The sequence below is a fragment of the Gopherus flavomarginatus genome, chromosome 10, assembly GCF_025201925.1.
Source record: "Gopherus flavomarginatus isolate rGopFla2 chromosome 10, rGopFla2.mat.asm, whole genome shotgun sequence".
Taxonomy (NCBI): Eukaryota; Metazoa; Chordata; order Testudines; family Testudinidae; genus Gopherus; species Gopherus flavomarginatus.
The window spans coordinates 80,598,450-80,622,925 of record NC_066626.1 but is presented as its reverse complement, the minus strand read 5'-3'; the positions used below and the strand labels follow the sequence as shown (position 1 = coordinate 80,622,925).

Below are 24,476 nucleotides of genomic sequence, written 5' to 3'. Positions count from 1 at the left end.
TCCCTCACTGGTTTTCCCCAAGCTGCTCCCCCGGGGCCAGAGCAGCTGTGTCAGATCTGGAAAAGCCCAACCTTTACCCAGCAGATCAGAGACGTGGGAGGTGCCGGGGGCACACAGCTCTGCTCCGAGTAAGAGCAGCCAGCCCTCGGCTTTAATACGACCGGGGGGTGAAGATGGACCATCACACGCTGGGACGTGGCCACAGCTCTGCTCCGTGTGACAGAGCGGCCATCCCTCGGCTTTAATACGACCCGGGGGTCAAGATGGACCATCGCACGCTGGGATGTGGCCACAGCTCTGCTCCGTGTAAGAGCGGCCAGCCCTCGGCTTTAATACGACCGGGGGGTGAAGATGGACCATCGCACGCTGGGACGTGGCCACAGCTCTGCTCCGTGTAAGAGCGGCCAGCCCTCGGCTTTAATAGAATTGGGGGGTGAAGATGGACCCTCGCACGCTGGGATGTGGCCACAGCTCTGCTCCGTGTAAGAGCGGCCAGCCCTCGGCTTTAATAGAATTGGGGGGTGAAGATGGACCATCGCACGCTGGGACGTGGCTCTGGGCTCCAGCAGCAGATGGGAACTGATAAGGAGTTGAGTCTCAGGGTGGGGGTGGCGGAAAGGGGTTAAGTCTTTTCCTCCATTAAGGAGAAGGCCTCGGGGTCACCGCCCCACAGACTGTACCTCCCTACGCCCACGAACATTAAACAGGCTCCCGGGGCCCAGGGCTGGGGCGAGTTCTTGGCGCCAGGCTCACAGGAAGGCAGCCGAGCCATCCATCAGCGCCGAGCACAAAAGTAGCACGTGTCTGTCATGGTGCCTGGAAGGTGCGAATGTACCTACATGGCCAAGAAATGCAGCCCCCACCCCCGGGCACCCTCCTGGCACGTGGCTGGAACAGCACAGGCTGTGGCTGGCGGCCCCATGCCCGTGTCCCCCCAGCTAACAGGGCTGCACCCTGAGGCAGCTCAGAGAGGAGGCGCCTCTCAGAAAGGGAGCAGGTCAGTGAGCAGGGCGAAGGGTGGGAGAAAACGGGGGGCTCTGAGGCCCTGACCAGCACTGTGCTCCCCTGGGCTAGGAGGGACCCTGCGACTGGCTGATGGAAGATCAGTCACTGGCTGGAGAGCGCCCCAGTGACACAAACCAGCCAGCGCAGCTCGGGCGTTAAACTTTAATAGAGCTCCTTGGGAAAAGGCAGGATAAAAGGCTCTGGCCGAGGAGAGGGAGCCTCCCGGAACCGCACTGGCCTCAGAGCAGCAGGCAGCTTGTACGGGTAAGGTCCCTTCTCCACGCGAATGCAGCCCAGGGCCACCAGCTCATGGCGACAGGCTGGCCCTCGGGTTCTCTCGCCAGACAAACGCCCAGGCATTAGCCTGGGGAGGGAACAGCGACGAGCCTGGCTACACGACTAACTGCAACAGTGTTTGTAAGCAGGGCAGGAGAGGAGGCTGCTGGGCCGGGACCCTCTGCCTGCCTTGCAGGGCTAGCGTAATGGGGCCCGGGACCCCCTGCCTGCCTTGCAGGGCTAGCGTAACGAGGCCGGGTGGGGTGTCTGCAGAGCAGCAGCTGCTGCCAGCAGCCAGGCCAGTGCCACCTCCCTGATTTCTAAGCCGCCGTGGTCTCCCCGCGGGATCAGGGGCACACCGGGGAGCAGAGGTTTGCTAAGAGCTCAGAGGCTGCTCACGTAGGGCCGACCCCCATGGACTGAAAAGACCCAAAATCTGCTCCTTCTGGAGGAGAAAAATAGCAACAGAGCCTGAGGGGCCAGCCTCAGCTCCTGGCAAGGCTGTGTCAGGTCACATCCCAGGATTGCTGGCTACCAGGGATTCAGTCCTGCTGGGCTACCAGGGCTGGGAAGACACTAGCCCGCGCTGAACCACATGTGCAAGAGCTCAGCTTGGTTAAGCCACACACAAGCCCACCCCTTCGCTAGGTAGCCCCCTCCGGCCCCTCCCCGCGAGGGCACTTGGCAGGGGAGAGGTACTTGCAGAGCTGAAACTCCTCTGCGCTAAGGAACAGACCTGCCTTCCCAAGGCTTCGGTGTCTAGATATTTCTTTTGTTTTTAAAAACTAGACGTTGAGCATCTAACCCTTTGGCCAAGTAATAGTCTCCAAAAATGCCCCTTTGGCCAGTGCGCGGCCCACGAGTCTCCGCCGACTCGCCGGCCTCCAGCACCAGCGTCTTCCTGTGAGGTAGGTTCGTGCGTCCCCCCGCAGGGCGAGGGGCCGGTGGCGCTCGGTCACATGACCAAGGCAGAGTCAGACAGGCGGCTGCACGTCTGCGGGATGACGGGTTTCTTGATGGCTCCACCGCTGTATCTGATCAGAGGGAAACTCTGCGGGCAAGTGCTGGGCTCCAGGAGCGTGGGAACTTCCTCGGCATCTCTCGGCAGAGGAGGTTTGCTGCAAGAAAAGGGAACAGCAGACCGCTTAGTGCCTGGGGACACGGAACTAGGGAAAGGGATGCTTCCAACGCTCTGATCCGCCTGTGCCCCCTAACGTCCAGCCACGCCCCATGGGGGCAGCTGCAACAGGCAGCGCCGGGTAGGAGTCTGGCGTCAGTCCCGGGCTCGCTGCAGCGGGTAAGAGGCAGACGCCGGAGCACCCTCTGGTACTCAGGTCTGGGGCAGTTCTGGTAGTTACGAAGCAGCTGTGGGAATTTCTGGTGCACCCGACCCACCTGACCTGCTCACTGCCATGCCCAGAACCCAGCAGAGGTCACACGCGGGCGCATCAGCCTAGCCTGACTGCTCCTTGGAAGCCAAGGCAGTGTGGGCAGTTCCTCCTCGCCCCCCCAGCGCAGCTCTGCCATCAGTCCCAGCTCCTTCCCGATACGGCAGCCCCAAGGCTGGGGACGCCCGCCCCTCCCCACAGGCCCTGGCCACGCCCGGGACAGACAGCAGGGACTCACCCGAATCGGCCCAATTCCAGTTTGCAGAAGCCGTTCAGGTGGCCGTCACTCTTGGGGAAGAGGTGGGGCCTTGGCAGTGACCACTGGGAGGGGAGAAGAATGGTAATGGCAGAGCCCCCCCACCCCCTCCAGTGCAGAGACCCTGGGCTGGCTCTGTGGCTGCCCCCTCCACTGGCAGGCGCCTTTCGCACCAGCAACCGCCGCTCCATCAGCCTCAGAGCGAGAACTGACCCGGAGGTGGGCGGCGTTTGGTGGAACGTTGTACGGGGCCTGAAGGTGAGGGCCATGGCTCTGCGCGACAGGCAGGAGGATGTGCTCTGTGTGACCAGTGGAAACTGCTGCCAGGAGATGCCGGCTGGTACCCGCGGGAGGGAGACGCTGGGTTCAGCCCCAGGGAGCGAGCTGAGCAGCAGCATCCCTGGGGCCACGGCTGTTCCCCGAGCGCTCTCCCAGGGCCTATTAAACAAGAGAACTTGGCCTCTGCGCTTGGCTGACTAAATCCCGCTCCCGGCCGGGGGAGCAGAACGAGGCCTCTCTTCCCAAGGCGGATCAGGGGCAGGTTTGCAGAGGACTGGGCAGCGGAGTGTCTGGCCAGTGCCCTGAACCCTAAAGCCAGTCTCAGCACTAGCCTTCCATCTACTGAGCGGCCTTGGCTGGCACTGACAGGCCTGGTGCCCCCAGAACCCCTGAAAGCCTGGAAGGGAAGGAAGCACTGGACAGGCAGAGATATGGGTGGGGAGAGCCGGCGCTACAGGAGGGAGAGGAAGCTAGGGGGCACTCTGTGGGTGATGAAAACCCAGAGCCAAGGGGCTTCCTCCCAGCCTCCCCCAAAGGCAGGGCACACCCTTGGACTCAGGAGCGTTGGCCAGGATGAGCTCATGGCCCCGAAAAGAGGGAAGGAGCGAAGAGACACGGTGAGGGGCAGCTGGATCGAGGAAGACACTCACCGTCTGGGCCAAGTCCGGAACGGCACCGCTGAGGAACCCTTTGTGACACCAGTTTCTTAACAGATCCAAACCTAGAAAAGGACCGTGAGAGGCAGGCAGTGAGAGGCAGGCGAGGCAGAGAGGAGGCTGGGATCCTGGCACGGGGAGTCCCCGGCCACGCCCAGAAACAGAAGCATTAGCCAGAGTCCGGTCTCCTGTGTGCGGCAGGCACCCACACGGGATGCTTCAGGGGAAGGGGACGGCCCCAGATTGCACCAGCTCACGGATTGACTTCCTCTTCTCCTAGCATGGCAGCTCCAAGTGGCCACACAACTACTGTTTCTTTCCAACCCCAGCTGATCTGCTCCCACGGGCTCCAAGTCCCTCCTACACGAAGATAAGCTGGGATCTGCCCAACAACCCGGCAGCGGTACAGCGCTCTCAGGCTGGCAAACCGAGCCTGTTATGACTGTTCCTGGTGGTGTTTGAGTTCAACTCGGCCCAGGACACGTCCCAGGAGCGGAATCCCCCCAGGTCATCTCAAAGGAGAAGGGATGTTGCACTTATCTCATCCCAGGGCCCATTTCAGCTGCCTGGTAACATCCAAACGACAGCCCAGCTCGGTGATCCTACACGCCCCAAAGCCCCCACCAGGCTCCCTGCCAGTCGCATTCTACCCGGAGCCCAGCAGGGAAAGGGGCCTGCAAGAAAGCAGAACAGAGCCAGCGTCGTCCCCTTCTTGGCAGCTGGGAACCGCAGTACGTTCAGCTGCCAAGTACGAAGCCAGGGGGTACGGGCCAGGCAGCGTGAGGCCTTCCCGCTGGAGTCACCATAGCTCTGCTCTGCGGCAAGGGTACATCTAACGGAGGGGGCCCTGCTGGCCTGCAGGGACCTTGCTCAGTGGCCTGAAGAGGAAAACACACACTGCCACTTGTGGGAGGAGAGACCATTCAGCCAAGAAACCAAGGGGGCTGCTTTGCATTCAGCTGCCTCCCCTTGCAGAAGGCGGCTGGTTTGTAAGGGGGACCATACGGGATAGCCAGGAATGAAGGGGGAACAAAGGCCAGGGCTGGGCCCTTTTCGGCTGCAGGGGAAATGCCTGGGCTGGCTTCCCTGCTCATGTGGAAGGATCTCTGGTGTGGCTGGAGAACTCGAGGTCTGCCATGGACACAGCTCTTCAGTGGAAGGGACGGAGAGGCTGGCTCAAAGATCCGACAGACTGAGCAGTCTCGAGAGAACTCACTTCCCCTCTCACCTAAGGGCTTGTCTATGTGGGGAAGGAGCTTGGGTGTGGCTTTAAAGCAGCAACGTAGGGGCTCTTATTCCACATTGAACTCTCTTGTGCAGTTTAGATTAATCCACAGGCTTTCCCCCAGGGGGACAACCCCTGTCCTGGATACCCTCTGCCCGTCCTGATCATCCAAGAGTCTCCCAGGGGAGACAAGACCTGAATTTCGAGTGTAACAGGCAGAATTGTCCCCTCGATTCAGAGGCCTCCTTCATACATCACATGGCAGCAAAAGAAGGGGGCACAGACCTGATCCCCCCCCACTTCCCAGGTGGGAACAAACCCGAACGGACTGAGACGTTTCCCAAGGGGCTGTTGAACAATCTGAACATTCCCCGGCAGTGCTGGGATCTCAGACCGTAGGAGAGGGCCTGGGCATGGGAAACAGCAAGTGAAACCGAGCAGTCCAATGCCACTCCCCATGGTTACTCCCCCAGGACGGCAGAAACGGAGAGAAGTGTTCACACTCTCTGGCCCGGGGTGCGTGTTACGAATCTGGAGGCAGCACTCAGCCCTTTCGGGTGGGTGGGGGGCAGGGAGGACGAGCACCCCGCTGTATCAGGAACAATGGTGAACTCTACAGGGGTGCTCTGAGCACCAACCAGTCCCTTTGCCAAAAGGGGTGTGCCAGCTTCGCAGGAGCTACGGGCAGCCTGACCTAATGCCCAGGGAAGGACAAGCTACAACACCCCAAAGGGGAACGGCCCCTAAGCCAGCTGGGTTCAGCCCACAACACAGCGAACAGAACACACTGACCCTGGGGCCGCTGTGTGCTCAGAACCAGCTACTACAAACCAATGACCCGGCGGAGGAGACGCTGCAGCCAATGGAGACGCACACCGGGCTGGAAGGGGGAGAAGCTGCTGCGTGTAGCAAGCACAAATCTCTTAGGGAAGTGATGGCCACAGGGCAGCCAGCTGGCCCCAAAACCTCACGCAGAAGGGCAGATGGTCCCAGCTGGCCCGGGGCCTGGTGTGTTTGTTTCTGATGATGGCACCGGAAGACCCATCCCTGCCCAGCCCCAAGCAGGTGGCACACGCCTCTGGGGGCAGCTGGTTACCTCTGGGTTTGTTCAAGTAATATTTCAGCTCCCACTGGGCTGTGAGGATGTTGAAGTAGCGTGGCTGCTCGAAGAAACGCAGGTACCGCATGGAGATCCGGGTCGGGAACACCCGCTCAAACTGCCCGCGCCGAGCAAACTCGTCCTCAGTCTCCACCAGCACCCGCACGTCGTCCGGGGTCAGGATGTCCAGCACGGAGGAGTAGAAATCCTGCAGCCGAGAGTGTCCCAGGGTCACGCCCCTCCCCACGCTCAGCCCCACAGTGCTTTTCACCCCGGGATCACAGTGCACTTGACTGCGGGCGTCCCTTGAGCAACAGGCAGGTATTAAGGAGGGGGAAACTGAGGCACAGAGGTTAACTGCAGAATCCCAAAGGAGGCGTGGCAGAGCTGGGGACAGAGTCCCAATCCCTAAGTCCCCTGGTTAAACCTTCCCAACGGACAGGAGACCCCAAGTACCACAGCCCACAGGAGACCAGCCCATGACGTGCCACGGGCAAAGAAGAGGAGGGAGCAAGGAGCACCAGTGCCCGAGGCCCCCGTCATGGCAATGCTGATGTGAGACACACCCAGATGAACCTGGCAAGTGACTCACAAGCTGCAGAGGAAGGAGACAAACCCCCAAGGTCCCTACGAGTCTGAGCTGGGAGGAAATTCCCTCCCCACCCCACATACTGCGATCAGCTAGACCCTGGGCGTGTGAGCCAGAGCCAGCCACCCACCGGAGACAGAGAATGCTCGGTGCCACCGCAGAGCCCTGCCCCTCCCCGCCCGATGGCCTAGCTCCAGCCGTGGCTATCCCAATGCTTCAGAGGCAGAAGATTTAAAAAGCTCCCAGAATACATTGTGGGGAAACATCCCTTCCTGACCCCTGCTGCTGGCTGACTCAACTCCTGAAGCATGAGCATTAGGAACACTGGATACAAAGCAGATCAACCTCCAGGGCTGTTGAGCCCTGCCCCCACCATCACAAGCCACTCCTTCACACAATCACCCTCGTAGATTTGTCCTGCTCTCTCCTAACATTGGCGGTCAGGGCGCCTGTCAGACAGCTCTCCCCCAGCGAGACGTCAGGCTGTCACCACTGCAAACGTACCGCAAATGGCACAAAAACAACTGCGGAGGAAACTGGGCTGGTCAAGTTTTAGGCAAATGGAGGGTGAAAACCCGAAGTTCCCAAGAGGAAGCACCATTTGACACACTAGACTGACACCTGCTTGCCCCAGTCAGAGGGATTCAATGGGAAAAGGAGAAACAGCCGGGGACTAAAATACGGGAACACGCCACAGGGCCAGCTCATCGGGGGCAAGACAGAAGCAGCTGGGGAAGAGACGCGCCTCCCACCTGATCAGGTAGCTTCTGTGTCAAGTAATAAGCTCGCTTCATCTTCTCTGCTGTGAACTGCTCCGGGGCCGACTTCGGCTTCTCCTTTGTGGTGCTGGTTAGACTAAACAAAGGACATGTGCCATCAGTATTCCCCCCCCCAAGGGCGAGCTCGGCCAAGTCGGCACTTCGACCAGCAAGGAGACGCCCTGGGTAAGATGCTGCCCTTCCACAGCCTCTCCAGGCGAGTTACGGACACTGGGGAGCACTGAACCACGGCGACAGCTTAAGGGCACCCAGCGACCAATCTCAGGAAGTAAAAACCACCTCCTGGCCAGCTGAAAGGGCAGAGAGGAGAGGGAACTGCTGGCCACAGAAAGCAGCCAGACCCGGGTTAACATCTGATCTGTAGTGATCACTTTGGGGCCTCCTCCGAGAGGGGGCGGGTCCAGCAGTGCAGCTCGCCTAGCTCTGGGCGGAGGGCCAGCGACTGTGACTAACCTCACTACCGAGGGACTCCCTGCCCCCCGGCTCAGGAGTTCCAACAGAGCACCCGGCCAGGAGGGGTCTGAACAGCGAAGGAGGAGAAACACTGAGTATGAACTGAGCAGGATTCAGCCTGAACGGAAATGCCCGGAACCTGCCACGTAACTCTTATAATTAGTTGTTAACAGCAATGACATGAAACATTGACAGAGGCTTTTTGCTACCCATGTCGGGAGATGAGCTGCTGCTCCTGCTCTAGGCAAATGCTGCATTTAGCGATGTACAGAATGTATCCTGAACAGCCACCAGTACGCAAGAAATTGGCCCCGTTTTCTCTCTGGCCAGCCCGTGGCAGTGGAAGTGTGGGGGCACTGCGGGTACATGAACACTCCTCACACAGCAGCTGGCAGAAAGAAGAGCTGGAACGGAATTTGATCCCGCTCCTTGGCTGTTCACCCCGGATCGAAGAGCGGGCAGCACTCTCCTCCCACCTCCTTTCCCTTTAATAAAAGCCAAAGGGGAATGGCTGCAGATCAGCACAGAGCCATAAGAAACACACAAGCAGCCGGTGACTGGGCGACAGTCCCTGAACACACACTGGAGGAGGCAGATTCGGAGGGGCAGGGAAAGAGGCTCCTGCAAACTGAACAGCCACAACTGCTCGTGTGAACTTGCAGTTACAGCCACAACTGCCAGTTCTGTACAGACCCTTAAACACCTGGACCCGTGCCCACTGGTAGCCACTGCCAGGGACAACAGGCTCCAGACTGGCCAGAGGTACAGCCAGTGCCCCGGATCATCTCCCCTCCTCGATGTCCTTCTGCGGTCGCCAGAGCGCTCAGACACAGCAGGAACCTCCCCGCCCCGCCAGGAAGAGGAGCCGTTGAATGTGGTGACAGCACCGAGAACGGCCCATCCTCTCCGACGGACAGATCTACAGCTCAGGCCCCGGATGCACTGAACCTGGTCGCACTGCAGCTAGCAGGAACACAGGCCAACTGCGAAGGGTTGATTCAAATCTAAGGCCTTTGAGTGGAAATGCCTGCCGGGAAATGTAGTGGGTGGCTCTGGCGATAGGAGGAGCTCACAGCTAATGGAGAGTGCTGGAGCCGGGGCTCTGCAGCTACCCCCACGGGTTAAGATCAGGGCAGCTGCAGGTCACATTCCCATGGGCCAGCCTAGGATCGCCAACTTTGTAACATTTAAAAAGCGGACACTCCAGTAGGTGTGTCAGACCCTCCTCTGCCCCCTCCCCCAAGGCCCCACCCCCATTCACTCCTCTTCATCCCTCTGCCCGGGTCGGATCAGGAGGGACTGGCCTGCGGAGCTGGGCTGGGAGCTGAGAATGGGCTGGTGCAGCTGAGGAGCTGGTGCCTCCCCCAACCACAGGAACCAGACTTTGGGTGTCCGGGCCCTAGATCTGATGGGACACTGTCAGATCCCCTTTTCCATCAGACTTTATGGTCACAACCTGGGCACCTGGCAACCCTAGGTCAGCATTGCTTGGAGCCTCTGGGGAGGGAGGGAAGGGGGCGATGCCACGGAGCGTCTGCAGCTGGGCATGTCCGTCCCAGGAAGGAAGAGGCCACACAGCCGGGCCCTGCTCAAGCCTCGCCCTGACCTGATGGTGGAGCTGCTGGCACTCCCTGAGCCCGACGCCACGTCATCCACGTTGGGAAGAACAAAGCCAGCCAGGTTGAGGAGATCCCGGATCATCTGGCCCTTGATGCTCACGTCCAGTGGCGAACTGGAATGGAGGCTGTGAGGAAATCAAATGGATCTGTCTGAGCTCCAGGCTGGAGGCTCCAGCAGCCCAGCCTGCCTCCCCCAGCTGGAGAGCCATTCATGGGGCCTGTCTGGGTTCAGTTTGATTTAATGCTGGGGTCTAGCGACCCCTCTCCACAGAGCAAGGGACAGCACAGGCAGCCTCACTGCCTTGAATTAATGTGCCTCAACTTCCCCCATACAAAGCCCTGCCTGGTCAGCCTGGGCATTTCTCTGCTAAAGACGTTGACTAAGGGGGAGGACTTGTGCCCAGGCATCCATTAAAAACTAGAACCACCAATTCCTTTCCCTGGTGTCAGCAGGCAGCTGCGAGACAGTTGTAACTTTCGCTTCTGCCGTCTGGAACATAGGAACTGCCGAGCCACCTCTGACCCATCGCTTCATCTAGCCCTGGCTCCTACTTCAGGATGCATCAGCAAAAGCCATGCCAGCCATGCTGTGTGCGGGGAATTCCTTCGGGACCCAAGGGCCAGACGCTCAGCTCACAGAGCGGGAGGGCTTCTCTCTTCCCTGGCCGCACGCAGCGGAGGCATGCTGCTCACCATGACCTACAGACATCTATGCTCGCCAGGTCTAACTAGGCCGCAGCCTTGTTGCCCTGCCCCTGGGGGTATGAGATGCAACCCTGCTCCGGTCCCTCGCAGCGTCTCAAACAATGCGGTGCCTTCCTTTGAGAGGTGGATTAGGTAAGGGGAGGGCAGGGTGCTCACACTTAAAGAACGGATGGGTCAGCATCATGACCAGGACACATCTCCAATTGCAGAGGTTTAGTACCCCAGAGTCAGGAGTGAGCACTCCAGTTCTTATGCGGGGACTGGCTCACCCAATCCCAGCACTGGGGCACCAGAGAAAGCTGCCAGGACCGAGAACACACAGGAAGTCCGTTCTCAGGAACGAGTCGCGCTCCCACAACACGAAGCAGGGTTCGGCGAGCGGCAGCGTGCGTCTTTGATGGCAGACAGGGGCACGGGGCTAGCCAGGGACAGAGCGAGGCAGGGGAATGCCAGCCGCCTACCTGGGGGAGATGTTCACTTCCAAGATCCACGGCTTGAGGTTCTCGTCCAGCATGACATCGAAGCCGAAGAGCTCGTGGCAGCAGGATGGACGCCGCACATACATTTTCACCAGGCTGTTCACGTAGGGCTCAGACCTGATGGCAGGAGAGCAGACGCTGGGTTTTGGACGGGTAGGTCACCGAGCCACTCGCATGTTCCCAGCTGTCTCGCTGCTGCTGGGGCTATGCCCCAGGCATTTCAACGCACTCTCGGGGAGCGGAATGAATGCCAGGCCAGCCCCGTGTGGAGCAGCAGCGCAGCACACCACCATGCCTGGGGCTGAAGTCAGGTCCTGAGTGACTCCCCCAGAGCAGACTGCAAGAAGCCACTTCCAGGCCCAGGCTGGGAGGATCTGCTTTAAGAATAAGATCCCGCCCCCTGCACAAGAGAACCTTTCTCCCTCCCTCCTTCCCCATCCAGAGAGGGGTCAGCGAACAAAGCACTCAAAGGCCTCGTCCCCTGCTGTGCACACAAGGTCACTACTCTCACTGGCTTCTTTCCACTGGCACGAAGGGCCCTGTGCCTTCCAGCAGGTGTCATGGAGAGGAGAACACACACCCACCCCCGGGGTTGTCCTGAGAACCAGTCCTGACAGATTTGCTGCAGGAAGCAGAGAGAGGCAGGATCTAAACTTGCCAACGGGCAGCCCGGATCTAATCGGCGGGTCCGGCCCCGTGGCTAGATGGCCATTGATCTCTGGCTGCTATTGTGGCTTGGAGGACAGGGCTGGACGAAGGGAGGGTTCTGGCGAGACAGCCAGGAGACGGGGGCTTCCGAGCACAGCGAGATCAGAGATTGGCTGCCAACAGCCCCAACTGCTGTGGCCTCTCCTGCAGAGAGAGGCTGGGAGGGGCCCCAGAACTCACGCTATGATTGTTTTGATAACGATGTCCTTGATCTTCTCCCAGATGGCCTCGCTGTTCACCCCCTTTTGGCTCAGGTAGCCCCAGAGTGCTTTCAGTGCCCTGCAGAGACAGAGCAAGGGGAGGTCACCCCAGCTGCCCTGCCTCCCAACAGCCCGAGGCTATAGGGAGCTGCTTCCCCGCTCTGCCGTTAGCTACGTCCCATTGACCCCACCCCTGGGAAAGGGAGCCATGGCGCGGCACCTTACCAGGAAATGATCAATGCGGGGCAGCCAGAGGGAAGGGCCAGTGCCCCCTTCCCAGAACAAGAGCCCCACCCCGTCCCCTTCCCACAAGCAGCTGCCCTCCGACACTGGGCACGACCAAAGAACTGACGAGAGCTACGTCGGGCAACAGACTTAGATGTGTACCACGCTCTGAGCGGGACGCCCCAAAGCAGCCACTTGACAAGGTGTCTCCTGCTGGACGAGGTCCCTCCAGTATTCCTTCGCGAGGCAGCTTCTGGGCTCCAGCTCAATTCCAAGAACAGACCTTTCCGAGCTGCAGCAGCGTCTGCAAGGCCGTATGCGTGAGGGAAACAGGAGCCCCCGGGGGCGGAGAGTCCCACACCGCACCCAGCAGGCCAGGAAGCAGATCAGGCCACCGGACGCTCAGCCAGGGCCCCTCAAGCTCTGTTCAATGATGGCCCCATTGGCAAGGGACCAGGAGCCCAAAGGTTACGTCATGGGGAGGAGATGCCTTCATCTTGAACATGGGGACGGCAGGTCTCAGGGCGCAACGCTGCAGGCAAGTGGCATCATGCACCGTGTGTAACACTCCGAAGGGTCTCAGAGCCCAGTGCCTGTACCCGACAGGTGCAGCATGGCACCCTGGGAACTGGCGGAGGAGAGCAGCCAACGGACACATCAGAGGACACCCCCCGGCAGAACAACCCTCCCCCAACTTTGGGGTGCAGCCTGCTCGGAAGGGATTAGAAAGAGCTCCCCAGTGCTTCTCCCTGTGCCGTCAGGCAGCGGTGGCAACATAACAGACAAACGTGTCACCACTGCTCCTCTGAGCCCGGCAGAGCAATGTGTGTGTGTGGGGGGCTGAGTTCCCATGAGCCCTGCAGAGCGACTAGTGAGGGGAGGGCTGGGTCCCCCCTGAGCCTGGCAGAGCCAGCAGGATGATGGGGGGTGGGGAAGGGGAGGAAACCGGGTCCCCATGAGCCTGGCAGAGCAACGGGAAGGGGGGCCGGGACCCCATGAGCCTGGCAGAGCCGCAGAGTGACGGGGGGGGGGGCCCCCATGAGCCCGGCAGAGCCGCAGAGCGATGGGGGGGGGGGGGCCGTTGGAACCTCATCCATCAGAATTGTTAAGCAAGTTCCAAGGGCACAGCCCAGTTCTGCCCCCAGAAATACACCCACTCCCCAAAACGCTCTGTCCTACCTCTGTACCCCAAGGTGTGGGAGCTGGGAGTGGAGAGGGTACTGAGGACAGAGTCTGAAGACAGCAGGGTTGCACAGAGGTTGATCAGGCAGAAAACGACTGGCAGAATCGTTTCTATAGGGGATGATTCACGAGCCGGACAGAACCCAGCACGAGTCTGACTCCAGGGAGAGTTAGTCGGGGTGGCAGCGAGAAAGTTGTTTTTATACGTAAACTGAAACTGCAGCCTGGCGTCAATGGCGCCGTTCTGAGAGAGGCTTCGCAGAGCAGATCGGAAAGGGAAGCGCTCCAGAGCAGAGCAGAGCAGAGCGGCGCTCGGTGGGGCAGTCATCTTTTAGCGAGTTGTGTGGCACATGTGATCCGAGCCGGACTCAGGAGACCCAGGTTCTATTCCCAGCTCCACCGGTGACCTCCCTCTTGGCCAACCCGCTTGCCCGCTCCCTGCCTCAGTTTCCCCCCTAAAACAGGGACGCTGCTGCTGCACTCTGGCAATGTGCTCTGAGCTCCGTGCACAGAACTACAATTTCAATGCTACTAGCAGCACAATACCGTCCAGTGGAGCTGCCCTTGCCCAGCGCTGCCCCGCCAGCCCCTACCATTTGTGCCCCAGACAAGCAGTCTCGTCCGAGTTGGATTTGTACTCCGCGTTCTTCTTGTTCACGCTGTAGTTGGTCAGGTGCATGAACTTGTTGCTGAGGCTCTTCATGGAGGAGGAATATCTGGGCCGGGGAGAAGGACAAGGAACAGTCAGTCGGATACTGAGCCTGGGCCTGCCAAGCGGCGCGGGGCTGGGAGCTGCATTCCAATGCCAGCTCCAACACAACCTCGCTGCCCCGTTTCCCAGCCTCCCTCCCACGAGAGCACGCTGTCACGGAGTCACCAGGCGATGCTCTGGAACTGCTCCCCACCAAGCCAGTCAGGACTTTGGGGAGCCTCCTCCCTTGGAGCAGACTTGTTCAGGGCAAGAAGCTCACACAGCTTCACCTCCTGGGTCTCTCCTTGGAGCATTCAGCATCCTCTGCCCCTCCGTGCGCTTCCCACAGCGAGTCCACCCCAGCGGGGTCCTGGGGAAGCCACCGGGTTCTGCACCCCCACTTTGCAGTCAGACGTGACTCTCAGCCAGCCAGTAAAACAGAGGTTTATTCGATGACAGGAACAGGGTCTAAAACAGAGCTTGTAGGTACAGCGAACCGGACCCCTCGGCTGGGTCCATTCTGGGGGGCAGTGAGCCAGACCCCCAGGTCTGCCCTCCACCCTTGACCCCCGCCAGCTCCAGACTAACAACCCCTCCCAGCCCCTCCTCTCTCCTCAGCCCCTTTCCCGGGCCAGGAGGTCACCTGATCCCTTTGTCTCCAACACCTTCAGCTGGCACCTTTGCAGAGGAGGGGCCCAGGCCATCAGTTGCTAGGAGACAGAGTGTCAGGCATTTAGATGCACTGGCCCTTTGCTCTGCCAGATACTTACGAACTGCCATGGGGACACTGAGGCACCAACACAGTATTCAGAGAAAACATTAAGAACTTTCCCAGTTCGTCACATCTCTCCCCCCTTCGAGACCGAACTGAGCGAGGTCACTCCAGCCAGTGACCTGGGGAAGTTCGAACCCACCAACGTTCCCATGGATGCCCCAGCATCTCTCCCATTCCTTGGTGTGAGTTACACCAGGACAGTCCAGTCTCACGCCCTCCCTTAGGTCGGGTGTGCTTGATGGCACTTGCAGGCCGCATGTAGGAAGGTTTATGCGGCTTGAACCCTTTTGCTACCCCAATACCTCTGGGGTTCAAACTGGGACGGGGTCTTCTCCCAGCACTTAAGAGCCCCCCTCTTGGCCTTGGCCAGCTCTGGGCTTGGGCAGCTGCTTCCCACTTTGTGGCCCAGACACAACACCTTTGCCGTCCCCCCTTACACTTTCCAGCTTTTAAGGTCAGTCCCACCTCCTTGAGGCAGCCCAGCCCCCTCTTCACCTGGGACACCTGTTCCTCCCAGGTCTGGCTAAAGGTGCACGTTATCAGTGTCTGCCAGGGCCAAGTTCTCCATTGCCCTCTGCTTGTCTAGAATTTCCCCAGGCCTAGGCATGGGGTCGGCATCGGACACTGTGATGGCTTTAAGCTTCTGATAGCCCCCATAAAACCAGATCATCCTGTCTCGCTTGGGGATCAGCCCCACGGGTGAGGCCCATGGGCTGTAAAACGGCTGGATCCCATCTAAAGCCAGCATGTCCCTGACCTCTCTCTCCAGGTTCTGGGCTGCTTTCCCAGTGACTCTGAGTGGGAAACACCTGATGGGGAGATTGTCTCCCACCTTAGGGAAGAGATCCCCCCGGGGGTCTTCCCCCTTCTTCATCCAATCCTCCCTCTTCAGGTCCAGGGGTCCCCTCACTCTCCTCCCATCCAGCAGCTTGAACGGGAAGAACCCTGTGGATTCCTGGGGCACCACCAGCTGCCTCCCGATTCCCCCCAGTTCTACTTCCCCTTGGGGAGCCCATTCCCGGTACAGGAATCCCTCCTCCTGCAGGACTCTGTCCCTGCAGCCTTCCCCAAGGGGGTTTGCAGTGCTGTGGCCAGCAAGTTCCCTCAGCTTCTCCAAGGAGGGATCCCTCTGCAGCTCAGTCTGGGATTCAGCGGCTGGGGCAGGGAGTGGGACCTGCTCCCTCTCGCTGGCTGGACCTGGGGTCACAGCCCCCCTGAGCCCTGTCCCTGGTAGCTCCCTCCCTGCTGTGTAATCACTTCCCAGCAGCATGTCTGGACCAGGCAAACCTGTTTGGCAGCTGACCTGCCCTGCCTGGGTGTCCCCCCACTCAGCTGGGATCTCAGCTCCTCCTGTGCTCAGCGCTGCCCTTGCAGTCCCAGTGGGGGCAGGCAGCGAGCTCTTTGCTCTGGTCACAGCATCAGAGCCAGCGTGAGCCCCCTCTCCGGTGTGCAGGGGGGCGGGGAGCATCTCTCCCTCCCACTCAGCCCCAGGGGGCTGGTTACAGGTAGGCAGGTATCCTGAGCCCTGCAGCCCCTCCCCTCTGCCAGCTAGGTCATTTGCATTTTCACTGACCATTTCCATCCTAGCCAATTGGTTCCCTGGATTTGAATTCAAACCCTCAGCCGTTACAGGAGCGGGGCCTGGATCCTGTCCCATGGGGAGACAGTCACCCCCCAACAGGGCCTCCCAGCCGATATCCTGGAGAACCCCAACGACCAGCCAGCCCGACCCCTTCTGGGTCTGCACAGGGATCTGGGCCATAGGCAGGCCGAGGGGCCTCACCCCAGGGAACTTCACCCAGGTCCCACAGTCCCTCAGCATCTGGGGCTGCACCACCACAGTTCTCTCTGTCCCAGGGTCTCGCCCCTGCAGGCGTGTTTCCCCACTGACCCCTGGGCAGCCCCCTATGTCTCTCTGATCCACCATCACCAGTCCACGCTGCTGCTGCTTCTCCTGCAGCTTTTCCTCGGGCTCTTGCTCTCTCTCACGGTCCTCTTGCTCTCTCGGGCTCTGCTCCCATCCCATCCGTCTCCAATCTCCTGATAGGGAACCCAATCGTGAAGACCCTCGTCTGATTGGGGACCAGACTCCCGGGGATGCCTGGCTGATGCTCCAGCTGCTCTCAGATCCTCTTGTAGCCCCATCTGGGCCAGGAATCTGCTCCTCAGAGCGGTCCTTTTCCTCCAACTGCACGATTAACTGTGCCTTGGTGAATTTCCCCATGCGTAACCCTCTCTTTGTGCACAGGATCACAATGTCCTTCTCAAGGAGATGGTGATAGGCCATCACTTCACCGTTCCCAAGTGGCTCTGGACTCACAGGCCTGTGTGCTCTTGGCTCCCCCATGGTTTCCAGGAAGAACCCCTGGTGTGCCAGCCCTTCTCGTGATCACCACCTCTTTGCCAGGGTCGAGCTGCAGACTCCTCCGCCCCTGGGACTGCTCCTGCAATCCCCCGGGGAACCCTGCTACTGCAAAAATCCTTCTCTCTCCCAGGGTCGAGCGGCAAGCTCCTCCGCCCCTGAGACTGCTCGCTGCAATCCTCAGGGGGACCCTGTTACTCCAACAGTCCTTCTCGCTGGTCACACACTCCCAGAGGTTAACTGCCCCCTGAAACCGTCCCTATCTGAGCCTTCCGCACGCCTGGTCCTCATTATCCCTCCTTTGTTTTACTGCTCCCCAGTCACTTACTGCAAGCAGCGCCATTCACGGGGTGCAGTACGTCCCGCCGCTGCCACCAGTTGTCACGGAGTCACCGGGCGATGCTCTGGAACTGCTCCCCACCAAGCCAGTCAGGACTTTGGGGAGCCTCCTCCCTTGGAGCAGACTTGTTCAGGGCAAGAAGCTCACACAGCTTCACCTCCTGGGTCTCTCCTTGGAGCATTCAGCATCCTCTGCCCCTCCGTGCGCTTCCCACAGCGAGTCCACCCCAGCGGGGTCCTGGGGAAGCCACCGGGTTCTGCACCCCCACTTTGCAGTCAGACGTGACTCTCAGCCAGCCAGTAAAACAGAGGTTTATTCGATGACAGGAACAGGGTCTAAAACAGAGCTTGTAGGTACAGCGAACCGGACCCCTCGGCTGGGTCCATTCTGGGGGGCAGTGAGCCAGACCCCCAGGTCTGCCCTCCACCCTTGACCCCCGCCAGCTCCAGACTAACAACCCCTCCCAGCCCCTCCTCTCTCCTCAGCCCCTTTCCCGGGCCAGGAGGTCACCTGATCCCTTTGTCTCCAACACCTTCAGCTGGCACCTTTGCAGAGGAGGGGCCCAGGCCATCAGTTGCTAGGAGACAGAGTGTCAGGCATTTAGATGCACTGGCCCTTTGCTCTGCCAGATACTTACGAACTGCCATGGGGACACTGAGGCACCAACACAGTATTCAGAGAAAACATTAAGAACTTTCCCAGTTCGTCACACACGCACACGGCCCTTATGCCCACCGCCCCGTGGCACAGGAGAACGCTGTTTCCGATGGCCCCAAGCACCCGCCGTTGTGATCTCTCTGCTGCACGTGAGGCAGCCAGCATCCCCCTCCCAGAATCGAACCCATCAACACAAGCTGCGTCCCGCTGGGGAGCACTGTGCAGAGAGGCTCCCGCCTGCTGAGCCCACCAGCGCCACCCCTGGGCAGACAACGCTCCCCCAGGGGACCTACTTGCAGCTGGCAAAGCGCACTAATCCGTCCCGGAACAAGTAGATCCTGAGGGGATCGTAGCAAGTGACGTAAACATAAATCCTCAGGTCAAACTTGCACCCGCCAATGAGGTAGGGCTTGTGCAAGTATCTGCAAAGAACAAGAGAGCCAAGTGAGCGGATCAACTCTGCATGGCACGGGGGGGCCCTCCCTGGACACGGCTACAGGAGACACAGCATCTCTGTGCTGGGAGAAGCACAGAGCAGCAGCAGCTGGTGGGCGCAGCACTAAGGATCACTGCCGGAATAATGCAATTTGAGGGCTGAGCTTTCCATGATGGAGACCCTGCAGCAGTCCCACGGATTCCCTTCTTCTGAGCCGTGTTTTGAACCAACCTGCCTTAAAATAAATCCATTCTACCCGAGCTTTCTTCCTACCGGAGGAGGCAGCAGCGAGGTTCATTGCACAAGGCAGTTAGGAGATATGCGAGGTTTTTCACACTTGTAGGTCAGGGAATGTTGCAAAAAGAGCTACCTATGACACAGAGCAGCTGCAAACTCCCGGCTCAGTGTGGGGAGGAACACTGGTGGGGGATTTTCCATCAGAAATGCCCTTTTTGCAAAAATCAGTTTTCCAAGGGGAAAACTTCAAATTTTGCTGTACAGTTTTGATCTTCCTTTGGAAAAAATTGAAACCATGGCTCTCCAGCTGGAAGGGTCTTGTCAATTTCAATTCCTGCCAGGGGCGACAGTGAAATTGACCAGGCTCGTCTGGCCAGGCAGCCAGCTGAAGGATTCGATTTTGGTTCTCCTGGATTTTTCTGGCAATCCCTTCCTGTGAAAAATTTCACATTTTTGAATTTTCATCCCAATTTGGGATGGAAATTTTTTTACGCTTTTGCTGGAACAATTTTCCATTTTCCAGCCAGTTCCATTTCAGCCTCGCGGGGAAGTTTGTGAGTGATTTGCCTGCAGAATTCACAGCTTTGCTGGCTGGAGCAGAAAGCCACCAGGACTACACGACAACCGACCTGCATTTCACAGGGGGAGAGCTGACGTTGGAGCTTCTGCCCCACAGATCATCTGAGGCTGGTGCTGGAAGAAAGGATTTCAGTGTATGTCACAGACTGTTTCACACAGAGGAAGGTTTCCTCCAAGTGTGTTTCTGGAAGAAGCTCTGCACCCTGCGGCCCTGTTCTCTAACTACAGAACAGAGCCACTGAATGACGGGCAGGAGGACACAGCTTCCAACGGTGCTGTTAATTCTTCAATAGGAATAAAGGTTTCCTGAGCTATGTAGGAAAGACAGGAAGTCCGGCAAGAGATCACCCTGGCTTAACCAGGAGATGTTCAATGATCTGAAACTCAAAAAAGAGTCCTACAAAAAGTGGAAACTTGGTCAAATGACAAAGGATGAATATAAACAAACATCACAAGTCTGCAGGGACAAAATTAGAAAGGTCAAGGCACAAAACGAGATCAAACTAGCTAGGGATGTAAAGGGTAACAAGAAAACATCCTACAAATACATAAGAAGCAAGAGGAAGACCAAGGACAGGGTAGGCCCATTACTCAATGAGGGGGGAAAGACAATAACAGGAAATGTGGAAATGGCAGAGGTGCTTCATGACGTCTTCTGTTTCAGTTTTCACCAAGCAGGTTGGTGGTGACTGGACATGTAACACAGCGAATGCCAGTGAACATGAGGTAGGATCAGAGTCTAAAATAGGGAAAGAACAAGTTAAAAATTACTTGACAAGTTAGCTGTCTTCAAATCACCAGGGCCTGATGAACTGCCTCCTACAACACTCAAGGGGCTGACTGAGGAGATATCTGAGCCACTAGCGATTATCTTTGAGAAGTCATGGAAGACAGGAGAGATTCCAGAGGACAGGAAAAGGGCAAATCGAGTGCCAATCTATAAAAAGGGAAATAAGGACAAACGGGGGAATTACAGACCAGTCAGCGTAACTTCTGTACCCGGAAAGATAATAGAGCAAATAATTAAGCAAACGATTTGCAAACACCTAGAAGATAATGAGGTGATAAGTGACAGTCAGCAGGGATCTGTCAAGAACAAATTGTGTCAGACCAACCCAGTAGCTTTCTTTGCCAGGGTAACAAGCCTTGTGGATCGGGGGAAAGACGTGGTATATCTTGACTTTAGTAAGGCTTTTGATAGTGTCTCACCTGACCTTCTCATAAACAAACTAGGGAAATGCTACCTACGTGGAGCTACTATAAGGTGGGTGCAAAACTGGTTGGAAAACTGTTCCCAGAGAGTAGTTATCAGTGGTTCACAGTCAGGCTGGAAGGACATAACAAGTGGGGTCCCGCAGGGATCGGTTCTGGGTCTGGTTCTGTTCAATATCTTCATCAGTGATTTAGATAATGGCACAGAGAGGACACTTATGAAGTTTGTGGACAATACCAAGCTGGGAAGGGTTGCAAGTGCTCTGGAGGACAGGATAAAAATTCCAAATGCTCTGGACAAACTGGAGAAATGGTCTGAAGTAAATAGGATGAAATTCAGTAAGGACAAATGCAAAGTACTCCACGTAGGAAGGAACAATCAGTTGCACACACGCAAAATGGGCAATGACTGTCTAGGAAGGTTTCAGAGTAGCAGCCGTGTTAATCTGTATCTGCAAAAAGAACAGGAGGACTTGTGGCACCTTAGAGACTAACAAATTTATTTCAGCATAAGCTTTCGTGGGCTACAGCCCACTTCTTCGGACGTCTAGGAAGGAGAACTGCAGAAAGGGACCTGGGGGTCATAGTGGACCATGAGCTAAATATGAGTCAACAGTGTAACACTGTTCCAAAACAAGCTAATATTCTGGGCTGTACTAGAAGGAGCGTTGCAAGACATGAGAAGACTGGCCGACCGGCAGTAACAGCCAGCCGCTGGCCGAGTTCCTCACAGCACCCTGCCTACACAGCCAGGTTAGGAGGCACAGGACGGTGGGGGATTGAGGCACATGAGGCTGCTAGAGGGTCACAGACTGGGGTTCAGAAGGGCTAGTCGGGGCAGGGGGGCAGACTGGGCTGCAGGCTCAGGAGTTAGTGGGGTGCCAGCATTGAGCCAAGGCCACATGAGGACAGGGGGCTGCAGGGCCATATGGGGACAGGGGCAGATGTGCCTGACTGAGGGGAGAGCCTAGGGTCAGCCAGGGTCTGCATGGGGGTGTAATGTTATGAGTATAATATAATATCTCACTGAAAGGTGACAGGGCCAGAAAGAGTTAATTAACTCACCTCACTGACTGACCTGACCCATGGGTGAACCTTAAGAACTGGTTAGCAAGATATGTAAATGAACAGAGCTTTGAAACGCAAGTCTGCATTGGTAGAGGTAGAAGGGGAGATGTTTGCTCAGGTCTTGGGATGTCAGCAAACAAGTCTTGTCTATTGCTATAGTTTTAATTCAAAGATCAAAAAAGAGAATATTAGCATTTAAGATGATACTTGAGTGAAATAGTATTATTGTCTATGTGTCTCTTTGAAGGTTGTGGTAACCTGTATTTGAACTGTTTAATGGGTAAATTACTCTGTGCTAATTGCCAGGATGTTTGGGAGAAGGAGTTAAGCCTATTGTTTTCTCAGGCCGGAAGGCTGCTAGAAATGTATAAGAAGCCTGGGACACGATCCTTCTTCATCTCAGATCTGCTTTGGATTTCAAGAGGGGGAAATCTTAAGCCACAAGGATTGAGATCCCCAGTCATTGACTGGAGCCACCCTGAATATGGAAATTGGACTATAACTTATGGACTATTTCTAAAAGGACCTTTGGCAACTACAAGCTCACCTCTGCTATGTATCTGAACCTCAAGAATTGAATTCAAGTCTATATGTATATTAATCTTTTAACCAACACACTCTCTCTTTTCTTTTCTAATAAATTTTAGCTTAGTTAATAAGAATTGGCTATAGAGTGTATTTTGGGTAAGATCTAAGTTATAATTGAACCTGGGTAAGTGGCTGATCCTTTGGGATTGGAAGAACCTTTTCTTTTATACGATGAGGTAAGATTTTCAGGCATCATCATTATATCTGACAGGTGTGTCTGGATGGAGGCCTGAGGCTGGGCACTTTAAGGGAACTGTGTGGTTTAAACTTCTATGTAACCAGTGAGGTACTATAGAAGCTGTTTTGTGCTGGCTTGGTAAATCTAAGCATTGGAATAACCACCAGCGTTTGGGGTTTGTCTGCCCCATTTTGTTTGCAGTTCACCCTGACTGAGTGACCTCAGCTGGCTCCCACGGGAAGCACCATCACAGGGGGAGGCTCCCCAACTCTCTAAAAATCCCCTTCTCCTAAAAAAACCTGCTCCATACTCCTCCCACCCACCCCCAAAAGTCCTTCAGGTTCACTCCCAGGCTCCTTCTCTCTCCCTCAGCTTCTCCATTTCCCCTGCTCCCCCAAGTCTTTGCATTGCTTCGGAGGGGAGGGGGGGCGGGAAATACGGTTATGTATGTAGTTTTAATGAATTACTCACAGTTCTGTATTAACAAGCCTAGTAAGGAATCTATTTGTTAAAAAAGTTTCCGGAATCCTTTTCCTGTCGTCTGTCTTGTGCGGACAGGTTTGGAATTACCCAAATAACTAAAACTGGCGGGACTATGGTGTTATTCTGACAAACAAAACATGCAGTATTTGAAAATCTTGTGTGCAGAACTGTTCGTGTTTTGGTGCAGAATTCCCTCGGGAGTGTCTGTTTGCAGCCTGCTACTAGCACAGGACACCCGGAAAGCCCGACTCACCTCTGCACCAGCAGCGGCCTCCTCTTGGGCAGCTGGCTCCATTTGTGGATGACCTGGATGCCAATGCCTCTGGCCGATGCTGGCTGGAAAAACACACACCAGAAGGCATCAGTTTCCCTGGCTGTAGTGGCAGCAGGGTAAGTCACTCAGCCCCACTTGGTTCTTACTGGTTTCACGATCCACTTCTGGCGGCTACCGCTCTCCTCCCAGGCCTTCCTCAGCAGCTTGATGTCCTGGGGCAGGATGAAGGACTGGGGGAAGAAATTAAACTCCTTCTTGCCAAAACGAGCCTGCATCTTTGACAGGTTGCGCCACAGACGATCCTTCCTCCCAATTTGAAATGAGCCAGGGAAGTGGTTTAACTGGGAGAGAACCGAACACACAGCAGTAAGGAGGTGACCTTCTGCGGCCATGTCCCAGCCTTCCCCACACACTGCCCCTAGACATGGGGTACCCTCCCTCCCTCTCCTCCAAGCCCACCCCCTGAGCGAGGCCAGCAGGAACTAACATCTCATGCCGCTCTTCGGCTGCCACTTCACGGGCTAGAAATTCTGTATCTACTTGGAGCAGGTCTCTCCTGGTGATTTGCATGTCTATCGTGCAAAGCATTATGGCAACTGAGCTGGCAGCAGCCCAGAGCCTGACCAGACACTGATCCACGTTTGTAGCTTCCCATATTTCTCGGTATTGGTCCAGTCCGCACCAGGGTGGTATCTGGATCCAACTCAGGCTCATCACACAGAAGCTAGAACCCCACCAGCCTCATTGCAAACACGGTGCTGAGCCAATGTGAAAGAGGGGCTTAGGGTCAAAGGGGGCGGGGGTCAGCGCAGGAGACTGGCACCTCTGCAGCCCTGGGTTCAAATCCCAGATTCAGCCACAAGACCAAGGTGAGTTTGGAGATTTCACCCAACAAGGATCAGACTAGATGCGCATGGTACATAGAAAAACGGGTCCCCTTTGCTCTACAGGTACCTTCCCTCAAACACACCCCCCACCCGCATCTTCCTCCACTACCCTTCGCCTGGCATCAGTGGCAAGGATCTCGGAGCACAGCTGTTACAGAGGGAGCCTCTGGCTGCCTTAGGTCTGTCGGGGATCACGTCTCCTCTCCCAGGAAGAGAAGCACATGTTACTGCAGGAGATTTGGGGGAACGGTCTCGATACTGCACAACGTAAGGGTACCATCATGGCCAAGCTCCTTGGCCCGCAGTGATGGTTATCCAAGGAAGCAGTGCAGCTCAGCCAGATGGCACCGCGTGTGCTGAACCCCAACGCTTTCATACCTTCTGATGTTCCTTGATGGCTCTGAAGCCAGGCGACTTCATGTGATGGCCCCAGCAGCCCAACCAGTCGCTGTTTTCTGGAGGAGAGGAGACAAAATTGGGGACAAGTTCACCATCAGCCCAGATTTCATCTTACAGAAGAATGCGCGATTACCCTCCCCAACTCATCCCAAGAGGCCCAGCCAGTGCCAGCAGGAAGCAGGCATGC

At 57.0% G+C, this 24,476-nt stretch overlaps 1 protein-coding gene across 3 annotated transcripts in view; it reads right to left on the bottom strand.

Annotated features, from left to right (window-relative positions):
• Nucleotides 1–1,153: 1,153 nt before the first annotated feature.
• TTLL4 (tubulin tyrosine ligase like 4) overlaps nt 1,154–24,476 on the bottom strand; it is a 38,628-nt gene continuing 15,305 nt past the window's right edge. Inside the window, exons 7-19 of one of the 3 annotated variants that reach the window (XM_050916999.1) lie at nt 24,269–24,345; nt 23,150–23,344; nt 22,983–23,065; nt 18,242–18,370; nt 13,717–13,839; nt 11,697–11,795; nt 10,791–10,925; nt 9,612–9,749; nt 7,526–7,628; nt 6,182–6,392; nt 3,855–3,925; nt 2,908–2,990; nt 1,154–2,399 (exon numbers count right to left, since the gene is read on the bottom strand). In XM_050916999.1, coding sequence (XP_050772956.1) covers nt 2,237–2,399; nt 2,908–2,990; nt 3,855–3,925; nt 6,182–6,392; nt 7,526–7,628; nt 9,612–9,749; nt 10,791–10,925; nt 11,697–11,795; nt 13,717–13,839; nt 18,242–18,370; nt 22,983–23,065; nt 23,150–23,344; nt 24,269–24,345 — 1,610 coding nt within the window. In that variant the 3' untranslated portion in view covers nt 1,154–2,236. Of the gene's footprint in view, nt 2,400–2,907; nt 2,991–3,854; nt 3,926–6,181; nt 6,393–7,525; nt 7,629–8,698; nt 9,750–10,790; nt 10,926–11,696; nt 11,796–13,716; nt 13,840–18,241; nt 18,371–22,982; nt 23,066–23,149; nt 23,345–24,268; nt 24,346–24,476 lie in introns of those variants that run through there. The other 2 variants (XM_050917000.1, XR_007768387.1) reach the window with 2 other exon arrangements.